The following is a 21661-nucleotide window of genomic DNA, read 5'->3' as shown; positions in this document are numbered from 1 at the left end:
ATAAGCTGAGTGTGGCTGTGGATTCATGTAACCCTAGCAATGGTGGGTGGAGACAGGCGGATCATGGGAACTGGCTGATCAGCCAACCTAGTTGGAAAGGTGAGTTTCAGGTTCAGGGAGAGATCCCTTATTAAAGGCACAAGGTAGAGAATGATAGAGGAAAGATACCCAATATTCTGCTCTGGTTTCTACATGCATGAGCATGGATGCATGAACTTGCATTCTCCTATACATGCAACACACACGTGCGCGCGCGCGCACACACACACACACACACACACACACACACACATGAAAGGAAAGAAGGACAGAAGGAAGGAAGGGAGAAAAGAAAGAGAAAATATGAGGAAATCAATGAGGCTGGGTATGGTGGTGCCTGTCTCAAATCTCAGCACTGGGGATTTGAAGGTAGGGGAATTACTAGCTCATGGGCAGCCTGGGCTATGTAGGAACTTCCAGACCAGTCTGGGCTACATGTGTATCTCAACTGTATACCAAAATCTAGAAAGGAAGCAAGCAAGGAAGGAAAACAGCGGAAGTGACGGTGGGAAGGAAGACTGGCAAGAGTGGTGATGAGTGACCAATACCCCGCTGCTATGGCGGGAGGCCTCAGCGTTAGACAACCTCAGTTAACAACCACATTCCGTCGCCATCACACGGAGTATAGAGCAGTGGGCCAGGGAGGCAGCTTCAAGTGGAAACCCCACCTTCCTGTTAATCACTCGACTTTGGGTCTGCCTGAGCCTCAGCACGACACAGAGGAAGACATACGTGGAGCTGTTACCAACCCAGTGAGGTCTGTATTAGTACCAATGCCCCTAGTTTGTAGGGAAGTGGGTGGAAGCTCAGGAAAGCTGAGGCCTTGTTCTGGGTCATAAGACCTGGGCCTCTGGCTTTGATCTTCACAAACCCAGCTCCGGGTCTGGCGAGTTGGCACCAGCTGCCCATCCCTAGGACCCAAATGGTGGAAGGAGAGACATGAACCCTACAAGTTGTTCTCTGGCACCCCCCACACACCCCAGAATGTCCACAAAATAAATCAAATCAAAAGAAAAAAAATTCCCTAATACAGCTCTGAAGTCTTCATTTATGTTGGCTGTGCCTCAGCCCAGAGGCGGAAATGAAAGGTCTTCCCCTTTACCTCCATATTTATGCTCCCCATTCTCTGGCATCTCAGCATAGTTTCAGAGAAACAGACCATAATACTCTAGAACATAGAAGCAAACATTGCCAGTTGATTCCGGCAATTGCCACATCATCCAACCGGCTAAGCGCCACAGCCCTGCAGCCCTCTTCTGTCCCCTTCTGCAAACACTCACATTAAATGATGCCATTAATGTCCCCGCTGCCTCTCCGCACAGCCTGTGTCAATACATTTTGTATCTCTACGAAAGAAGTCAATATCTGCTTTTTTTCATTGGCCACTAATGCATATTCCTGCTGGCAGGAGGCTCTGCTGATCCATACAGATCGCCTCGACTCACACCTATTAGAATTTTTTTTAAAGCCCTGCTTTTGGCAGCAAGTGGCGGCTGAAGAATGAGGCCAGCTGCCGGAAATTAAATTGCCTGAACTTTCCCCTTTGGCGTGGGCTGTTTGGATTTCTACTCTTTCCCCTCCTCCCTCAGCCTTGCGTTCCCTAAAAGTTCTACCCGATGGACCATGATGAATGACTCAAACATCCCCACCCCACCCCCCACAAGCCTTCTCCTTGGCAAGGCTTTCCCTGAGTAATTTCTGTGCCTTTCTCTGAAAGGGTCATGCTTAGCTGAGTGGACTGCACGGGCGCAGAGCCATTTGTGAAGGGATGACCTTGAGCCCAGAGAATGGAACTAGAAAAAAAAAAGCAAGGGGGGGAGACTCCACGGGGCAAGGGGACTGAAGGACAGACTAGAGAATGTCCCGGTCAGAGATTTCTGAAGTGGTAATGGTAGAGAGGACTGCAGCTAACGAAGTGGGTTCCTGATCATAAACAATTTCATTTTAACAACAACAACTTCCTGGAGTGGTTGCATGAGGAGAACACAGAGACACAGTCCAGGCTTAGCAGGGGTGGGGGTGGGGTGGCGGGGAAGGGTCAGGATCAATTACTGATGTCTCGGTAGGCTGCGGAGCGGGAAGCCGAGGGCCACACGACACACAGTGGCCCTCCCTGGATCAATCCTTCCTTCTCACCTCACAGAAAATATGAATGAGGTCTACAGTTGAGAATCAGTTTGTCTAAAGCCACATAGCCATTGTGACAGAATCAATTCTGGAGCCCGGGATTGCTCCTTCAACCATGCCACACAGCAGAAATGACATAAACAAGAGAGCTTTGTAAAAACCAGATGCCGTGGCTCACTTCTCCTAAGCAGCACAAGAAAAATGGACGCAGATCTGGAAGGCTCAGCCCCTCCACCAGTCCTGTGATACTTGGTAAAGTATTTAACCCCTTAAGGATCCAGTTTCCTTACCCCAGATATGAGGGACAGGGTATGCACTGCTTTCCAAAGACTGTTTTCAGTTTCTAATGCTGGGGCTCTTTTACGTGATCAAGGGGGTGTCTCAGTGTGGGTGTGGAACAGGCTATAGAGAGCCACACTAGATACAAGTATACTTCAGCACCCCAGAAAGCTCGGACAGCTCCCCGCCTGCCTCCACCTCTGGTGGCAGGCAGGGGTAGAAGGACCTCCCCAATCTCACATCCTCCTGTGTGAGGTGTCAGGATGCCTCCTGAAGGCGCTTGGCTCTCATTTATGATGCTTCTGACCTTATTCAAGATGCAGAGGAACTAAGGGGAGTAGGAGATTGCTGGCCTTGTGGATTCCACCTAAGTTCTCTCCTCATTGAGTCGGTTGCTCTGGAAACTGGAAACAAGAGCTTGCTCCCGCCCCCTGGGTGAGGTAAAGAGGAAAGGGTGGACTCTCTGGTGACAGGAGAGCCCACTTTCTCCTGGTTTTCCTTCTCTCATTCTCCTGAGCTACAATCCATCCCTCAGTCCAATAAATAGAATGAGGGTGTTTTACGTAGAAGTACAGAGCTAGGCCACACGGGGACAGATGAGGACGCGACAGTTCTTTTCCCTTAATGAGTTCATAACTCCAGATGGGGAGACAGACACCTGCAGAAGTCACAATAAAAGGGAACATTGGATAATTCCATAACAAGCTTAATGATTTCCTGGCAGGGAAGAGGGGATTTGTGGTGGTTAAGGGAGGCTCTTCTTCTGTATTTTTTTTTCTGGAGCTTCCGAAACAGGGAGACAAAAATCAAACTCCCAGGCCTTCCTGACTGGCTATTAAGCCACACCACACTTGACTGTGAGCTCTATGAGGTACTGACTTTGTTAGCATCTTGGGATTTTTTTCTCTCTTACTAAGATGGCTTTGTCCACCACCAGTCATTTGGGAGAAAGAATAAATGTTTTTATTTGTGTGTGTGTGTGTGTGTGTGTGCGTGCATGCGCTCTCATATACGTGCACACACGCACACACATGTGTGCATATACTAGTGGAAACCAGATGACAACTTGGGGTGCTGTTGTCAAGGTCAACCACTGAACCAGAACCAGCTTGCTAGGCTGACTGGCCAGTGCTGAGATTTCAAGTGTGCACCGAAGACTTTTTTTAGACATGAATTCTGAGACTCTAATTCTAGGCCTTTTAGGCACTTTACCGAGTTGGCTACCTACCCAGAGCAAATCCAATCTTTTCTCTTGGGTTCTACTTATAGGGGCCATGTCTAGTGACTCTGTGATGTCGGGTGGGGTGGGGGCAGTTAGGCAGTCAGTGGTTTGATCCCAGATTATGGGTAGCTGACCACAACTCTCAAGAACTGTTTCTTCATGTGGAGACTGTGACAAGAGGCTCAATCTCTTAGGATACTTGGATTAAAAACCAAGACACACTTTGAGGGGCTAGCCTGTTATCCCACACATTCCAGGCTCCCAGCACATGCCCCCCCCACCCATGCCCCTTCCCCATCAGGACCTAGCAGAGTGTTTTACCCAGTGCAGGCTTGCAGCCCAAGTCTGCAGAAAGTGAAGGACCTCATGCCTTGCAAATGGATAGCTTCTCTGGTTCTGTTTCCATCACTTCAAGGGTTTATTTTGGGAACAAATTGAGTTTAGGTGTCTCTGCTTAAACTGATTTTGAACAAGTGGCTTCTTAGAACAGAAAGTCTTGGGAAGCCAGGCAGAAGGGAGCGTAGCCAATGGACTTGAGCCCTGGCTCCCGGGGACAGGGTCCCACACACGGTACCTTGACGCACTGGATGCTGGTCCTGCTCATGCTGCTGCTCCTGTCGATGAGAAAGATGAACTCCCCGTGGGTCTTTCTCAGGTTGGGCTGCACAGACTGGAGGTCAGGGCAGAAGTTGAGCATGATGACCGAATGGTGGGGAATGTCTTTGTGGAGACGCTTCCGGATGACTTCTGTCTGGAGGAGAAGGGAACACTCTCAGATTTGGTGGAGTGTAGCTGTTTCCTTCTAACTAAAACATTTCCTCCTGTGGCAGGGAGGCTCTTTAAGACCCAGGAGGGAAATTAAACTTACAGGCTCAAGAAATCAACACAAGTCACAGGTCTCAGGGGGTTCCTGAAACTTACAAGATTCACAAGGCACCTGCCCAGGACTCTAGATTTACAAGGCTTTGGAAGTCAACACAAGTCATAGGTCTTACAGGGTTCCTGAAACCTACAGGATTCACAAGATACCCGCTCACGGTTCTAGAAGCAGCATTCACTGCTGGGAAGAGGAGACTCTTCAATATGCCCAAGTTGTTCAGGGAGCTCCAAGGGACACAGCTTTCTTGAGTCTTTGCTCACTCTCAGTTGGGCTGTTTATTGAGGCTGTTGAGTCAATCACACTCCTGTAAGTAACCCCATACTCTTTGGTTCACTAATTTACATTGGAAGTGGGGTCATTTCTTTAGTTCATTGTTGGTGGCCCACCTGGGGTGCACAGACACTTGTCCACATCACCCTGGAAAAAGTCATGCAACACTCGGGCAGTTGAGGAATCCTGGGGACTCATACCAGCGCCCCATCACTCGCCAAACATCACCTAGATCCAACTAATACTCTGTGCCGAAAGCTTCCAGGCTGGCTGTCCCTAGATCCTGTGCCTACTAGAGGATGGCATGCAGCAGCAGTAAGCACAGGCTTTGCATGTTTCCAATTTAAACCCCAACTCTGATGCCATGCAACCATGTGGTATCAGGTAAGTCCTTCCTCTGGGCCTTTCTTCACATGTACAGTGGGGTGCAAACACTGACCTCTTATGGTGGTCCTGAGGATGAGTTACATTAGCACATAGAGTAACTGAGTAATGATTTTCCGTGTTTACAGTGGATGCAAGCCCCTCTCTGGCTCACCTTGGTCACCATTCTGCTTACTGGATCCCTACCGCCATCAAATGACTCTTCTCTCTCACATTTTCCATGTTTGCAAAGCCTTCCCCACCCTTCCACGCGGGTATACTTGTTTCTATGAAATGAGCATGCGCGTGCCTGCCTTGTGGAGTGGTCGTGTGGATGGATGCCACACTTGTGACGATGGCCGCCCGGCAGAGTCAATGTCATTATCATTGCTGCGGCTGCCCTTGCCCATCCTGGGGGATTCAAGCACTTCTCACACTGAGTGCAGCATTTGCTCTGCTTGCTGCCTCCCCTCTAGCTACTGTGCTTCATCCTGGACTCTTGTATCTCCAGGGAGTCCTGTGGTGTTCAGTTAAGCGATGAGCAGTGACAGTCAGGAAGAACAGTGGCTCCAAGGCTTTCTATTTGATTTTACCTGTGTGCGTGCGTGTGTGTGTGTGTGTGTGTGTGTGTGCACGTGGAGGCCAGAGGTCAACTTTGAGTGTCTTTCTCAATTGCCCTCCACCTTAGTTTTTGAAACACGACCTCTCACTGAACTTCAGTATCGCCCATTCGGGTAGACTGACTTGTCTGAAAACCACAGGGATCCCCTGCCCCTGTCTTTGCTTCCCCAGTGCTGGGATTACCTGCCTGTGAGCCTGGCTTTTATGTGGGCGCTGTGATGGGACTCAGGCTTCATGCTTGCCTGGCAGGCACATTACTGCCAACCTTTCGCTAGTTTGCTTTCTGGTTTTGCTTATTGGTTTTTACATTGATGTGTTGTTGTGAATTTTGCTGTTGCGTGAGCGTGTGCATGAGGACGTCAGACGAGAGCTTGTAGAAATCTGTTTTCTCCTTCCACCATGTTGGTTCTGGGGATTAAATCTAGCAGTCAAGCAGGTGCCTTTATCTTCTGGCCCGGTTTTTTTCCTTTGGGCTCCGGGCCTGCCGCAGGCTCCACACAGCTGCAGAACCCTTTTCCTGACTCTCTAGCCAGCTCATTCTGAACTGGATCTGTTTCCTCCATCCCCACTCCCTCCACCGCAGGCTGTCTGTATGCACACATCTCTGTGTGTGTTTCTCATTCTCCTCTCTCTCTTTTCCATCTTAACAGTGGGCATAAGCGCCCATCCTGTGCTCACACCAGAGATGTAGCAGTTGTCTCCAGTGTTCCCCTCTTCCAGACCCCTCCCAGCCCATTCTTCAATAAAGACTCTCACTCCTTACCTAAGAGACAGACCCCTGAACGTGTCCTGTTTGCTGTCTCTGTGGCACTGCCCAAGTTTGGGGCAGGCTTTTCTCTTACCTCCACAGACACCTCTTGCTGACGCCCTGTGGTCTCTGTACACACAGCGGCCGGCAGCAGCTTCCCAGTACTCTAAGGCATGGAGTCTATGCTGTACTTTATGAAGTCCCACATGTCTGCCCACTACTGGGCTGTTTCAGCTGCATCCTGCTATTCTGCCTGCAATCCCAGAGGCTGCGCTCTCTGCCCACTCCTCTCCCTGTGGGCCTCTGCCAGACAGATCTTGTTCTCAAATGGGTATTTGCTTGACACCTGGCTAAAGAATGCCTGCCATCGTGTTATCCTGTCCTGCTTCTCCCATGGTCTCAGCCCCCTCCCAGTGAGTCTTGCTCACTTGCTGGTCTTCCTCTTCTAGGCTGTAAGTCCCTTGAGGTAAGGAATGCAACATTTCCGAGGCTGTTTCTCTAGGACTGAGAACGCCTGGCATCAGTTGGGAGTTCAGTGTTTGCTGAATGAATAAAAGAGACACTGGCTCTTTCTCTCTCTCCAGCCCCGCCCCACTGTGTGCCTTGACTGCTACTGGCCTCTCTGAGCATCTTTTGGTTAGTTTGTTTCAGTCTCTGTCTCTCTTAGGACCTCCATCTCCTCCATTCAGCACGCCCTGCCCTTTCATTGCTACATCAGCCATTGGCAGTTCATCACCCATCCTTCCTGGGTGATGCTCGCCTTCCGGATGCCCCTGACCTGACTTCTTTCCCACCTGTGAATCCCACTCTCCCTCCCACCCAGAACCCCCTTTGCCAAAAGGCCACTGCCTGGCTTGGTTGTTTTTTTTGGATGGACAGAGCCCAAAACAGGAACAGCAACCTCTGCCAGCCACAAGGAGCTCCTTCTAGCAACCTGATTCCGCCTTTCAGAGGGACAAATGGGTGCCTGGCTCCGGATTCCCTAATGGCTCCTCAAGCTGCCATTATCCAATTACAATAAACTCATCACTTCTGAGCAGCTGCCTCTTGATCGCCGTCATTCTCAGAACTCCGTGAGGATGCAGGCTATTTGCATAACGAACCCAAGGTAGCATATTAATTCTCGTTAGCCACAGTGGTCCCAGAGCTAATTGATTTGAGGCCTGGCAGCCAGGGCAGCCACCTCCAGGCCTGGGAGCGGGGAGGGGTGTCACCCTCTCCACAGCATCATTTGTTCTGGGAGCTTGGTGGCACCTTTGGCATGCCACACTCGCCTTCATCTTTGAGACCTCGCTCAGCTTCCCTTTCTAGCATATTCATCTGCAAGGCAGTGCCCCCACCTCCCTCTGTAAGCAGAGTGATGATACTAAACCTCCTGAATCTCCCCCATCAGGAGTTTCCACTGGAGTCTCCCATCGTGGGGTTGGTGCAAGCAGTTAGGTGGTCCACATCTTCCTGTCCTTTTCCCTTCCCACAGCCCTGTACCAGCAAGGGCAGCGAGAAGGTGAGGAACAGTTAAGTGCAGTAGCACCGCACCCCACTCTAGGAGAGTTGCTGGTCCTCTAGCCCCGATACCCCAGATCTAACTCTAGAGGTAACACTGGGCACTGGGCTGCAGACCGCTTATCAGCAAATGTGCCCATGGAAAGAGATGTGCCTTCATGTTGACATCCAGGATATGTGCTGTGGGGGGCACCATGTGTGGAAGGGAGATCACTGGGCTTAACGTGGGGCTGTGGGTTCACCCTCTGCCCTGCCCTCCTGCAGTCAGTGCCTCTTTACCTTTCACTGTCGGGGCTGGGGAAGGACAGAGGAAAAGGACATTTTTTCCTGGCCCCTCTTTCATCCATTTTGTAGCAGATAGTAAGGACTCCAGATGACGGAAGAATAAGGAACCTATTTAGCATTCTGAGGCCTGGAGGTGAAGAGGGGGCTATAGGGCCGCAGTGGCCTGGAGAAATAAGGCCAAGATGGCATCTGTACTTAGCTGCAAGCCTTGCCAGGCTTAGGAATGCTGGGGAGGGTACTAGGAGAAGCTGAGCCGTCAGGGAGATGGGATGGGGTGGGTTGCATCAGGAAGTCCACGTCCACCTTCCCTGAGGTATCTGGGACCCCAGAAGGAAACACCTCTCACTTCTTGTCCAAATATGGCCACCAGCCTAGGGTGTGACCTCAGGGGAGTCATGCCCTCCACTCCAGGCTTAGAGGCCCCAAGGGTTCAGCGAGACAAGTCCCCAGGGTGCCCCAGCTCTGCCACCGGTGGCTCACCTTCCGCTCGGCACTGTTGTCCTTCTTCATCCCCCGGATGAAATCCGCTTTCCCCTTCAAGTGCTGCTCAAACTCCTCCAGGGTCATGTCCCCTTTCTCCACCAGGATGTGTGGCATGTGGGGCTCTGTACAGATGAGATCAACACTCAGCCTTTGCCTGGGTGTGAGGGACACAGCAGGGGCTGTCGTCTAGGGGTGATTTCTTCATGGGGGATGGGAGTAGGTACTGGACTAGAGGGTGACATCCCTGGGTGTGTGAGGCAGTAGGGGCCAGGGGAAGACTCCTTAGTAGAGGAAGCCTAGTACCACCTTCTTTCCGTGAGCCTCAGTTTACCCTTATGTCAAATGGACTGATGCTGAGCCAAATGCCTGTGGCATCTTTCCAGGGACAGATGTTTTGTGAGCTTTTAAGGGGGCAGAGAATGGCTCTAAGAGTTTACAAAGTGTCAGAGCAACTTCTGCTCAGCAAGCATAGGGGTTCAAGCCCCCCCCCCCAGGGCAGGTGATCCCTGGGGCTGGGAATTTGCTGAATAGAGACAGGCTTCCCTAGGAGCAAGTCTTTGGTCTCTTCTCCCATCTCCCACCCATCCCAATTCTTGCCCTGACTAGGTGTTTTCCACGAAGGCAGCAGAGCCCCTCCTGGGGTACCATACCACTAGGGTGTAGAAGGATCTCCACTGGCCGGTCAAAGGTATGTTTGTTGGCCAAGGTGATGATGATGCTCTTGGCTGAGTGTGCAGAGGGGGCGGCGTCTGCTCGGATTTCATGCGTGGGACTCTCCACCCCTGAGTGGAACAGACAGACAGGACAGGGGAGGGACAAGAGAGAAAGGAGCTTAGAGGGAGATTGAGACCTAGGCTGGAGATGATTGGCAGGCTGGCCCTAACATGGACACACCTTGGTGTGTGAGCATGGATACCCTCCTCAGCTTCCCCACAGTGTAGATTGTGCCCAGTGGTCCTTCCTTCCTGACCACAAGATCTAACTTGTTCTTGGGGTATGGGGTATACCCACAAATGTTGCTAAGCAATCAGAAAGAGCTCAATGCTCCATGGGTGGGGCACTTTTGTGGGTGCTCTTTGAGAGCTCCTTGCATTGCAATCAACACTCACTGATAAGAAACGATGCCCTGTGCCCTTTAAAACCAAAGATGGTTGGGAGGGAACCATCTAACCCTAGTTCTCAGCCCTTGTTTCTTGTTGGGATTTTTCAGAGAATTTTATAATGTTGCACTACCAGAATTCACCCCTGAATCTCTAGGGTGAAACATGGATACAGGGGGGAGTTGAATACTCCCCAGGAGGGAACCAGAGCTCAGCTTTATAGCCATGGCCTTCTAGAGAAGGTTAAGCTACCTACCACTCTCTGAAAGATATTTCCCCGGGGAAGTTGCAGGGTTGGGCTGGGTTAACGTGAAAGCCGTCCTGGGGAGAAGTTTACCTTGGGACAGCTTGTGCATCCAGTTCTGAGTTGTTCAGTTTTGACTTCTGTCTGGGTTAGGTGGTCTTTGTGACCTCTTGTCCCCCCTCCCCCAAATCTCTCTGGAGGCTTTGGGTCAGAAGCCCCATCTCCTTTGTTTCTCTGGACCTGGGAAGCGCCCTCTCACCTGCAAGCAGACATGGCCCACGGATCTCCAGTTGAAAGTTGAATTCATATTCCATTGGGTTGGTCACCTCTGTATCCAGGAGGGTGGCCAGACACAGCCCATTCCAGGAGTCCACAGTCTGAATGCCATAGCAGTGTGGGTCTTTGCTAGAAAGGTGTATGAAGGAGGAGGGAGGAGAGAGGAGGAAAATGAAGTGAGGAGAGAAAGAGGAAGAGGAGGAAGAGGAGGGGGAGGAGGATGAAGCCCAGACAGAGGAAGGCAGCATAAGAAGACTGTGAGTCTCAAATACCTCCTCCCATCCCAGGACCTCTGTCGTCACATTCAGCCTGACTCCAGGGAGGGGCTGGATGCAGAGAGATGCCATAACTATTACTGGGGAGTACCTGGGATGGGCCAAGATCTAGACATGGGTTCCCAGTGCCTCAACCCTCATCATTCCCATCACAAACCCAGGAGGAGGACATCAGAGCCCAACACTTCCTACACGAGGGTCTGAGGCCCAGCAAACAGAGCAACTCACCCATGGGCTTGGTTAGGATTTGGCAGAGCTGGCAATCCTGGCCCAGATTTGCCTGGTTCTGGTATGAAATGACTTGCTGCGTCACATGGCCTTGTGCCCATGATCTGTCATGCATCTCAGTGATGCCCTCACTTTCACTCCGTCTGTTCTGAGCTTGGTCCTCATGCTGTCACTCAAAGTTCTTGCTGGTGGCTGGATACCACACAGGGCTACCCATTGCCAAGCACTCATTTCCTCCCTGTGCTCACAAATACCACCCCACCACTAACAGCCTTGCTGGGTCTCTTTTTGACCTTATAAAGAGTGTTTCTTTGGGTCCCCAGGTAAAGGGCAGATGCTAATCATAGTCAAACGGTTTTCCTGGCTTGTACTCTAATTCCCATTTTCCTGGCAGTGAACGGGAGCCCCCCCCCCCCACTGTTTCCCAATGGCCTGGCAAATGCTGCATCAGCTGGCTTTGGGCAGCCGTGAGGTTCATGGGGAGCTGATACAGATGTCTCAAGGGCATAACTGTCAACTCTGCCAGCTGGAATGAGGGGCTAGCTCACCAGGGGTGTCTGCTCTACTAAAGTCCAGAATGCTCCAGTCAGATTCTGCCTTTCAAACCCACACTGTAGCCCCATGGACTTGCAAAGTGACACATGGGGTTGATGGTACCCACCCAGGTCAGCTTTGTCACCTGCTCTTGGCATCTTCAAGATCTACGTGATCTGTTCCACCACCCTGTGAGCTCAACGCCTCTTCTTACACTCCGCCGTAGCCATTTTCAGCCCAACAATAGCCAATCAAACCTGCTGCAGCCTCAGGATCTCTGTATACTCCCTGCCCCTCTAGAATGTATTTCCATAGCTTCCCGAGCAGTAGAGTATTCGTAGAGCGAGTGTAAGGGTCTGGGCTCCATCCCCAACAGCTCAGGAGGAGGGGGTGGGTAGAGAGGGGAAGTGGCAGGAAGGGAGAGGAAGAAGTGGGAGAAGGAGGAGGAGAGGGCAGAGGAAGAGAAAAGGAGGAGGAAGATCATAGCTGTTGTTTAATCCTGGTTTGCTATATAAGACAGCAGCTACACCATCCTCTTCTCTTTGCATCCCCCCCACCCCCCCCACACAGTTAGCACTTGTTTTCATAGACAGTGGTCTCAGCAGGTACCTCCCAGGCTATGGCACCCCCCTCCCTTCCCACACTGTAGAAGGACCCCCTTTCGCCCAGCTGGAAGCACTCACTAATGGCTCTTTGCTGCATTGGGGAGATGCAGAGTCTGCTGGGCTCTCCTAGCCTTACAGGCTGTTCCCTGTTGCCTGTGTCAGCTCCTCCCTAGGCCCCGCCCTGTCCTCACTGTCAGGGTCTTTATGAAGCCTGGCCTGACCTCTGGATACCCTTTCTTCATCTCCTTAGCCCGAAGAGCTTCTCTCAAACCACAGTTTTCACACAATTAGTTGTACATTCAAGCCACACGGCTGTTGCATGATAGTAATGATCTCTTCCCTTCAAATTGTTGCTTGGGGACAGGGTCTAACTATGTAGTTCTGGCTGTCCTGGAATTCACAGTGTAGACCAGGCTGGCCTCGAACTCATAAAGATTCATCTGCCTGCCTCTGCCTCCTGCATGCTGGGATCAAAGGGGTCATGGCACCATGCCTGGCTTCCCTCTGAGTTTCCTTCCTTCCTTCCTTCCTTCCTTCCTTCCTTCCTTCCTTCCTTCCTTCCTTCCTTCCTTCCTTCTTTGTTTTTGTTTTTCAAGAACTCTCTGTAGTCCTGGATATCCTGGAACTCACTCTGTAGATCAAGCTGGCCTTGAACTCAGAGATCCACCCAACTCTGTCTCCCAAGTGCTAGGATTAAAGGTGTGTGCCACCACTGCTCAACCCCTCCAAGTTTCTAAACAGCATGGATCATGTTTTATCCCTTCTTTATTTCTAACACTGAGTCCTAGGGCTTATCATATAGTAAATACTCATAAAAATCCCTCTTAAGTGCATTAAAAAGTAACCCCTGGAAATTCTAAAGCCTTGCACTTCTGCCAGTGCCAGAATGAGCATTTCCAGTAGATTGTTCTGGAACTCTGAAAGTAAGAGGGCCCAAATGCCTCCCCTGCCCCTCGCTGTCTCCTTCCTGCTGCCCCCGATCAGGTCCAGGTCTGGGCAGGGCCTCCTTACCCTTGAGCCTGTTGTCTGGAGGAGCCGGAGCTGTGAGAGCAGAACTGAGGCACAGTCGGGGCACAGATAGCCGGCAGGAGGACCCTCACAGCCCCGCTGGGCAGCGTGGGGAGTTCCGAGGAGGTGCTGATGAAGATGGTTACATTCTCCATGGGAGCAATGGTCCCCAGGTTGACCACGAACAGAATCCGCTCCAGATCCTCATCCAAGGCCACTTTTCCCGGTGTGCAGGAATGAGGGGCGATGGGAACCCCATCGTGTGGAATGTTCCCTAAGTGCCAGGTTGGCGTCAGGTGCTGTGCAGACTTTGTCCCTAGCCCCCTCTTAAGTTTGCTATGAGGTAGTTCCCTTTTTGCTTATGGGGAAACTGAGGCCCACCATTAAGGGTCGGCTTGCCTAAGCTGCTCAGCCAATTATTAGCTCATTGGCTGGATTCTGCACCCTCAGGGTCTGAGTGGAGGCTGTGGCTTTCCATTAGGAGACTCAGAACCACGAAGAGAACCCACCAGAGGATCACGTGCCCACCCCACAAACCCCACCCAGGCACCAGCTGACGCACACCTGCTTCTTCTCATGTGTTTGCTTTCATCCTAAAGGCTCAAAGTCCCACTGGCTAGTCTCACCCATCCATCACCTCCTCCCCCACCGTGAGAGCCTCCCTAGTCCCCAGTCAAGTCTCTCTCCTTTATTCTAACAACATCAGCACCTTTCCAAGCACAAGCACTTTTGATGTCCCATCACGGCCATTCCTGGGAACGTTCTAGCAATTTCTCCAGGTCACAAAAGATCACCACACACACATACACACACACACACACACACACACACACACCCAGAAGGTGCCATCCATGAGTGCTGATTCTAAAAATCTGTCTACATCTGGATGCTCATGTTGACATCTTCAGTTTCTTCTGACAGTCAACGGTCCGATTTGCTTACATGTGTGGTACGTGGTATGGGCCAAGTCACTAACTAACATGCTGTGTGACCTTGAACCTGCCACCTCCTCTTTCTGTCTTTCTGAGCCTCAGCTTCCTCACTAGCAGGAATCACTAGCTATGCGGCCAGAACTTACGGTAGCATAAGTTCTTGGAAAGCATTGATTTAGCACTGAGTTGCTCTGATTACTTATTTTAACAGATGTGTGTGCTTGTGTATGTGGGCATGCATGCGTGTGGCCGAGTATGCGTGCACATCTGTATACAGGTGCACACACCTGTGAGTACATCAAGGCCAGAGGGTGTGCTGGGTGCCTTCTTCCATTTTGCTTTCCACTGTTTGTTTGAGTCAGGGTCTCTCACTGAACCTGGAGTTTAAGGATTTTTGGCTAAGCTGGTTCATCAGCAAACACCAGGGATACTCCCGCCTGTGTCTCTGACCCCTGTCCCCATTCAGTGCTGGGGGTCCTAAGGACGGACAGTCATACCCAGATTTTTATTTGGATACTGGGGATCCAAACTCAGGTTTTTACACCTGTGCGGCAAGCTCTCTTACTGTTGAGCCATCTCCCCAGTCCCTCAGACAAGATTTTTTTTTTAATCTAAGCTCACATTACTCATGAAAATTAGGCTAGGAGCCAGCCCTTGGTGTGACTCATTCCACACGGTCTCTGTGCAGGAAAGATCTGGGGGGACCTGCCCTCTTTGGATCCTCATTGCACCTTGAATAGGGAAATAAAGACAATCCCATGCTGCCTTGCCATGCGCCCGAGGCTCTGGCTTGGGCGGCCTCCACCCAGGACAGCCTCACCACGCTCTGCGGGGACTTCTTACCTGTGACAGTGGCAGACTGGATATCCAAGTGGCTTCTGTCCAGCTTGGCTTTGTCTTTGATTTGTATGGTGACAACTCGGTCAGCAATGACTGCCTCAAAACCAACCACGGTGGTATGCTCATCCATCGGATACACGAACAGACCTGGCGGAGTGAGGGCCAGCGTCACGGGTTGCTCAGCCCCATCCTACATGTCCAGCTCCCAGAGGGGGTCAGCCTGGAATCTGCCAGGGCTGTACTTGGATCTGTGGACTGTACTCACTGGCCCTCGAGGGGACATAGCCGACCGGGGCTGGAACCAGGCATGTGGGGGCAGCGTGAGGAGGCAGCGTCAAGAAGTGAACATGTCCAACACCTGCCAGCTTTTACCCTTGGATGTCTGAGCTTCAGGGGCCAGAGAGCCTGGTTTCCAAGCGAAATAAAAGCCTGGGCTGTCGTGTAGGCTGTGTCTAGGCCTAGCGGTATATGACTGGGTGGTGAATTTGGTTCACGATCACTGGCTTGCCGCTGGCCATCAGTAGGTGGGGCTGTGGAAGAGCTAGAGAAAGGTTCAGATCCAGGCCTTTCATGTTTCCTAACCCTGTTACATTGGGCAGGACACTCATCTCTAAGTGTAGTGTCCCCACCTACAGCAAAGCCTCAAGGTGCCTGCATTAAGGCATGCACCACACAGTAGGTGTCACACATTCTTATGTCCTTACTTCTCCTGACGTTCTAGGTATTGAACCCAGGGCCTTTCACAAGCTAAGCAAGTGATCTACCGCTGAGTGACAGTCCCAGCCTCTTGTTACTTCTTATTTTGGGGCAGGGTCTCACTGAGTTATCCATGCTAGCTTTGAACTTGCTGCATAGCCCAGCTAGACCCTGACATTTCAATCCTTTTGCCCCAGCCTCTGGAGTAGCTGGGTTACCAGTTAGCATCCACATGCCTGGCCATTGTTTTAGAGCTGAACTTTGGCGTGAGGAATATGCGAGTTGTCTGGAGGTTGTTGGTGTTTGGATTTGAATCCCTGTGGGGGCAGAGCCTGAGAGCCTGCATTTCTGGTCAGCTTTAAATGATGCTGAGCTTGAAGACCTCAATTCCTTTCCTCTGACATGGAGACAGCACAGTGCTGAGACCGTGGTGAGGACTCCACAAACCCTGACTTGCTGTCCTTCAGAGCCTCAGTTTCCTTATCTATAAAATGGGACACTTGTCCCTCCTGCAAGAGGAAAGCTGGTCAATCTCACAGCTGTTCATCAGTGTCTCGAGGGTCCCTAGGTAAGCCTGTTTTCAGTCTCCAGCTCTAGGCTCCCTTGAACCGAGGAGCAAGGCCATTTGTCCAGCCCATATCCCCGAGAAGAAAGTTCCCATGTAGGTTCCTTTCGGGTAGTGCTGGCCCCCAGAGCAGCACTGGGGCGGTGACAGAGTTTGGACACAGGGCCTGGGAGAATGGGTTAGCCATTAGGAGACTCCATCACCCCGAAGAAGAAGGTGGTCCAGGTCGAATGTGGTGGCACCTGCCTGCCATACCAGCACTTAGCAGCTGAGGCAGGAGGATTGCGGAGGGTATGCGGTCATCTAGGATGACATAGTGAGTACCAGTTTAGCCAGAGCTATACAGCAATACTCTGTCTAAAAAACATAAATACAACAACAACAACAAAAGCCCCAACCAACTAATCAAATAAACAAGCAAACACAAAAGGGGTTAAGGGAGAGAATCCTGCCCGCAGTTAACCCCTGGCCAAAGTCTGGTGGCCATTGGTAGGTAAAAGAGAGTGACCGGGATGATGGGAACACGCTCACTTTGTGTGCTGGAATGGGCCTGCTGACCACTGGCTTCAGCCAGGAAGAGTATATTCTATGCTGGGAAGAGATAAAGTCCAGGTGGAGGTGGCACCTTGGGATCTGTGTGCTGGTGACAGAGAAGGAAAGCCATGGATAGAGTCAAGGGCTTGGGGGAAGGAGAGGTGTGAGATAGCCAGCCCCTGTCCTCTACCTAGACTGCTCCCCCTTGATAGGTCCTACCCACATGTCCGCCCATGCGGCTGCTCGTCAGGTACTGCTACTTCAGCAATTCCTCCTCCCGGAACCCAACTCTTAGCTCTTCCTGCTTTCTGTTCTCCTTCACTTCAAACCCGTGGGGCCGTCCCGGAAATCCCACTGTGCAGAGGAAGGAGCCCAGTACAAGCCAGCTAGTGAGTGACAGGACAAGGGCTCAATATGGAGGAGGTGGTTCCAGGAAATCCACGCCGCCGGGGTTACCTTGGAAGGGTTGAGCCTCCAGGTTGCCGTAGGTGAGGGAGGCCGTGAGCCCCAGGGCATAGCCGCTGACATAGGAGGTGACATCAGACACGGTGAGAGGCAGGTTTGCCCCCGTGGCACGGTTCAGCAAGCCAGGCATTCTGTTGGCTCCTCAGCTCAGGGCCTGCAGGAGACAGGGCAGTTGGGTACCGAGGAGAGGCCCATAACCCTCCAAGCCTAATCTCATTTGAGTGCCCTAAAAACTGCAGCCTCATGGTCTTTGCTTATCTTGGGGACTTCAGAGTTAGTGAGCATCCCGAGAGCAGGGGACTTGGTCACTGACGTCACACGGCACAGGTAGAAAAGCTAAAAAAAAAAAAAAACAAACCCGATGGCACCCAGAACTAGGGCCAGTGTGGAAGTGACCAACCAAACAGTTTGGACTTACTTACCCCCCCCCCCCATTTGTACGTGGGTAGGGATGAGGGGCTCACGTCTCACCCCATCCCTATGGCTCCTGATCTCTGAGCATCACATTTTCTCTGTGAAATGAAGGTATTGACTCCAGCAGTTCTCCAGGTCCCTTCCTCTGGCTGCAGAAAACCAACTCGCGGCAGCCAACACATGGCTTGTTAAGGGTTAAAAGTCAGCTGGGCGGTGGTGGCGCACACCTTTAATTCCCAGCACTTGGGAGGCAGAGGCAGGCAGATCTCTGTGAGTTTGAGGCCAGCCTGGTCTACAAGAGCTAGTTCTAGGACAGGCTCCAAAGCCACAGAGAAACCCTGTCTTGAAAAAACAAAAAAGGGGGGCGGTAAAAATCACCAAAATCAGGACAGTTGCCATCCTTCCAGATGGGTCTTTCTTGCCATTCCCCATACCTGACCCATGGCTAGGGCTGGGACTTCTCTCAGGAAAAGCCCTTGACTCTATCCATGGCTTTCCTTCTCTGTCACCAGCACACAGATCCCAAGGTGCCACCTCCACCTGGACTTTATCTCTTCCCAGCATAGAATATACTCTTTCTGGCTGAAGCCAGTGGTCAGCAGGCCCATTCCAGCACACAAAGTGAGCATGTTCCCATCATCCCGGTCACTCTCTTTTACCTACCAATGGCCACCAGAGCCCTTTGAATGCAAACTGATTCAGGGCCCATTCTTCACCTAAGCCCCACCCCTTAGCAATGCAGTTCAAACACTAGGGGCTCAGCAGCTTCCTCTTCTTGCCTCTGTGTTGCCATGCTGCCTGCAAATATGGCCCCACTCCTGCTTTTGATGGAGGAGCTTTCTCCTCCTCCTCCTCCTCCTCCTCCTCCTCCTCCTTGTCCTCGTCCTCGTCCTCGTCCTCGTCCTTGTCCTCGTCCTCCTCCTTCTCCCCCTCCTCCTCCAGAATGGTCGAGGGCAGACTATCTCTGCCCAGCATCCTTCATCCCTCTCTCCCACCCCATCTCCTCTCTGCTGTCATATTTCTACCAGCTCATCTGAGCATCTTTAGTCCTGCGAGGTTATTTTGTAACTGTTCTCTATAGGAGATGTGGGTAGGACCTAATTGGTTCTCCTCTGACCTCTTGGTGCCAACTGAGTGGAAAGAATAACAAATTGCTTCATCCTTTTACCATCTAGATCTTCCTGGAGCTGAATCTTCAGGACTGTGAATGGAGACCTAATGAGTCTCTGAGGACCTCCCACAAAGGCAGATGCTTCTGAATGGTGGGGAGCTAAGGTGTAAGTGGGGGTCTTTCTGGGTTTCCTCTCTCTGTCTGAGCCAGGCAAAGCGCGACTGGTGACCTTTTTCCATCTGATGGCACTACTTGCTAAGTGCTGAGTACTCTGCCCCTTCTCTGGGAAGGTTGTGCTTCCAGTTTCGGTCCTATTGATGTCTCCAGTGAGATTCTCAGGTGTCCCCCCACCCCGCCCCCTCCACGGCCTGGCCAGCGTCATCTTTTTAATTATCTTCTCTCTTGTGACTGGAGCCCAGACAGCTCTGCTGGCCTTATCTCCTGACAGGCTGGCTGATAACGGAAGGGGGCAGAGAGCTGGGAGCACACTGCTGGCTCCCGTGCTCTGTTGTCTGTCTTGGTGGCCAGAGTAGAGGCCCGCCTCTTGCAGGAAGCAAGCAAGGATGACAGACTTCATTTCCTGAGTGAGCCGCATCCCACGCTATCTGTGGTCCTCTCTCTTCCTTCTCCCACAGTTTCTCTACTGTCCAGAATGTTGATGGGGGAAACCAGATGTGCTGTGGACTTGGACTTGAGCCTTGGTACCATTCTGGGGTAGAGTGTGGCACAGGCATCTTGTCCAGCCCACTGTTCCCATTCCATGCCTCACACCCAGAGAGTGCATATGGATGGGAGGTTCTGTAACCTAGGCCAGACTGGCTCTAAAAAGACCCTCTTGATGCTGACCCACAGTAAGGCCAATGATTGACAAATGGGACCCGTGAGATTTAAAAGCTTCTGTACGGCAAAGGAAACAGTTACATGAAGGGTTGGTCAACAGAATGGGAGAAATTCTTCATCCATCTCATAAAGAGGGTTAGCATATAGACTGCGCACGGAACTCAAAACTAAACAAGAAATAAAACGAGCCAATTGATAAATGACTTAAGGGAACGAGCAGTTCTCAACAGGTGAAATGCAGATGACCAAAGCGTTTAAAAAATATTCCACTTCACTAGCTACCAGAGGAATGCAAGTCAAAACCGTGCCGAGAGCACATGCCACCCGTCAGAATAGCAGTCACATAGAAAATGAGGATCATGGGATATCTTAGATTCCTCAGGAAGAATGAGTCGCCATTTGCAGGGAAATGCATGCAGCCAGGGATAATCACATTACAGCAACCGAGTCAGCTGCAGAAAGACAGATCCCAGGTTGTCTTTCCCTTGTGGTTCCCAGATTTCATGTTGATACACACAATCACATACATGTTTGCGTGTATGCTCATGCATGTATCGTGAAAGCGGAAGCAAAATTGTTAGTGGAGGACAATGGGGACCAGGAGGAGAAAGACAGGTGAGAAAAAGGAGGAACAGACTATGTCGGGTGCTAAACAGTATATACACGTACAAAAGCTTGAAAACCCGGGAGAGGTAGACTTTCAACCCCAAGGGCCCTTATTCACACACGTTTGCCAGCATTGATAAGTCTCTACTGTGTTTCAGATCCTCTATAGCTCTGAGGAGACGAAGATAAGAGACGGCTTTATCTCAGAGAGTTTATAATCTTGTAACAGATGAAACTGGGGAGTTAAGAAGACACCGCAAATGACAGCGAGAATTTATTAGGCGATGACAATGAGCCAAACACATATATTGTCTCATTTACTCTTTGCGGAACTGATAAGGTGTTAATCTTGTGCCGACAGGACCCTGAGGCCTGGCGAGAGACGTGTTTGGTCCTAGATGTGAGTTTGGTGGCGGCTGAAGGACGTGCCGACACAATGGCTGCCGTGTCTGATGGTCTTTTGGTAGGACCCTGAGGTTGTTGGAGAGCAAATATGTTGGGTGTCCTTTCTCCTGGCTCCATTCCCAGCCCGGGCCTCCAGTGAGCAGCAGGCTCTAGGGAATCCTGAGAGGCAGTGGCAAACCCACCCATCTCCAGAGCTATGTGTGAGACCCTGGTCTGTCCTGAAGATGGGATCTAGTACCAGCTGGAGGTTCAGTACATCAGGGTCGATAGTTGATTTATCTTGGTTAGGTTAATTTTAGGTGGGGGAAGACCCACCCTAAAAGTGGGCGGCAACATTTTTCAAGCCTGAGTCCGAAACCAAATGAAAAGGAGAAAGCCTGCTTCACGTGAGAACTCCTGGTTTCTGTGAGTTCAAGGCCAGCCTGACCTACACAGAAACTTCCAGGCCAGCTAGAGCTCGTGAGATCCTGTCTCAAAACACACAAAACTTTTAAGAGAGGCTGAGGAAGGCAGGCAGGAAGGTTTAGAGAAGGGGTGTTCGGAGTGATCTTTTGTTTGAGGTTTCATGTTCCCTGAGGAGCAGATGGAATGATGGGAAGGGCATGGGGTGCGAGACCAGTTTCCCCTGGATCTCATACTGAATGTGGTACCTGTAATGAATTCCCTGTGGCCTTCTAGGGCATCAAAGGTGGCCTCTGGTGGCTTAGAAATGCCGAAGCTCAAATGATGGCCTTCTGCCTGCTCGGGACGCTATTTGTATTTATGCCTGGCTCAATAAATATTTATAATGTAAAAATGAATGAGTGACTATCAGCTGCTGCAAGGACATTATAGGACACTTGGTGCTGGCTTTCTGTGGTGGGGACAAGGCAGGGTGTGGCTATAGATAGTAGCACAAGGGACAGACAGCAAGACTGCACACCTAGAATCTGACCCATTCATGAGCTTCCACCCCATGGTTCCCTATTCTCAGAGAAGCAGTCACAACCACCCTTTGAAGGTAAGGACACAGTCATGTGACTGCCAGAATAAAAACCCCCTGATGTGCTCCATGGATCTTAAGGCCCTGTGAACTGGATTTCCTTGTGAACCACCCTCCCCCTACCCCCATGGTTTCGTCTCTCCAGCTCTTCTGTCTGAGGTCTTTCACACGGATGTCCTCA

At 51.2% G+C, this 21661-nt stretch overlaps 1 protein-coding gene across 1 annotated transcript in view; it reads right to left on the bottom strand.

The window, feature by feature from the left end:
- Positions 1–17252, bottom strand: part of Vwa5b1 (von Willebrand factor A domain containing 5B1) — a 51773-nt gene extending 34521 nt beyond the window's left edge. The window contains exons 1-7 of the mRNA XM_050152496.1: positions 17114–17252; positions 14866–15009; positions 13094–13364; positions 10424–10569; positions 9471–9602; positions 8818–8942; positions 4242–4418 (exon numbers count right to left, since the gene is read on the bottom strand). Coding sequence (XP_050008453.1) covers positions 4242–4418; positions 8818–8942; positions 9471–9602; positions 10424–10569; positions 13094–13364; positions 14866–15009; positions 17114–17252 — 1134 coding nt within the window. The remainder of the gene's footprint in view (positions 1–4241; positions 4419–8817; positions 8943–9470; positions 9603–10423; positions 10570–13093; positions 13365–14865; positions 15010–17113) is intronic.
- Positions 17253–21661: the final 4409 nt, after the last annotated feature.

Source organism: Alexandromys fortis, unplaced genomic scaffold (assembly GCF_014885135.2).
Source record: "Alexandromys fortis isolate MF-2015 unplaced genomic scaffold, M_Fortis_MF-2015_v1.1 scaffold_26, whole genome shotgun sequence".
Classification (NCBI taxonomy): Eukaryota; Metazoa; Chordata; class Mammalia; order Rodentia; family Cricetidae; genus Alexandromys; species Alexandromys fortis.
The sequence above is the reverse complement of the archived record's forward strand: the minus strand, read 5'-3'. Positions and strand labels throughout refer to the sequence as shown.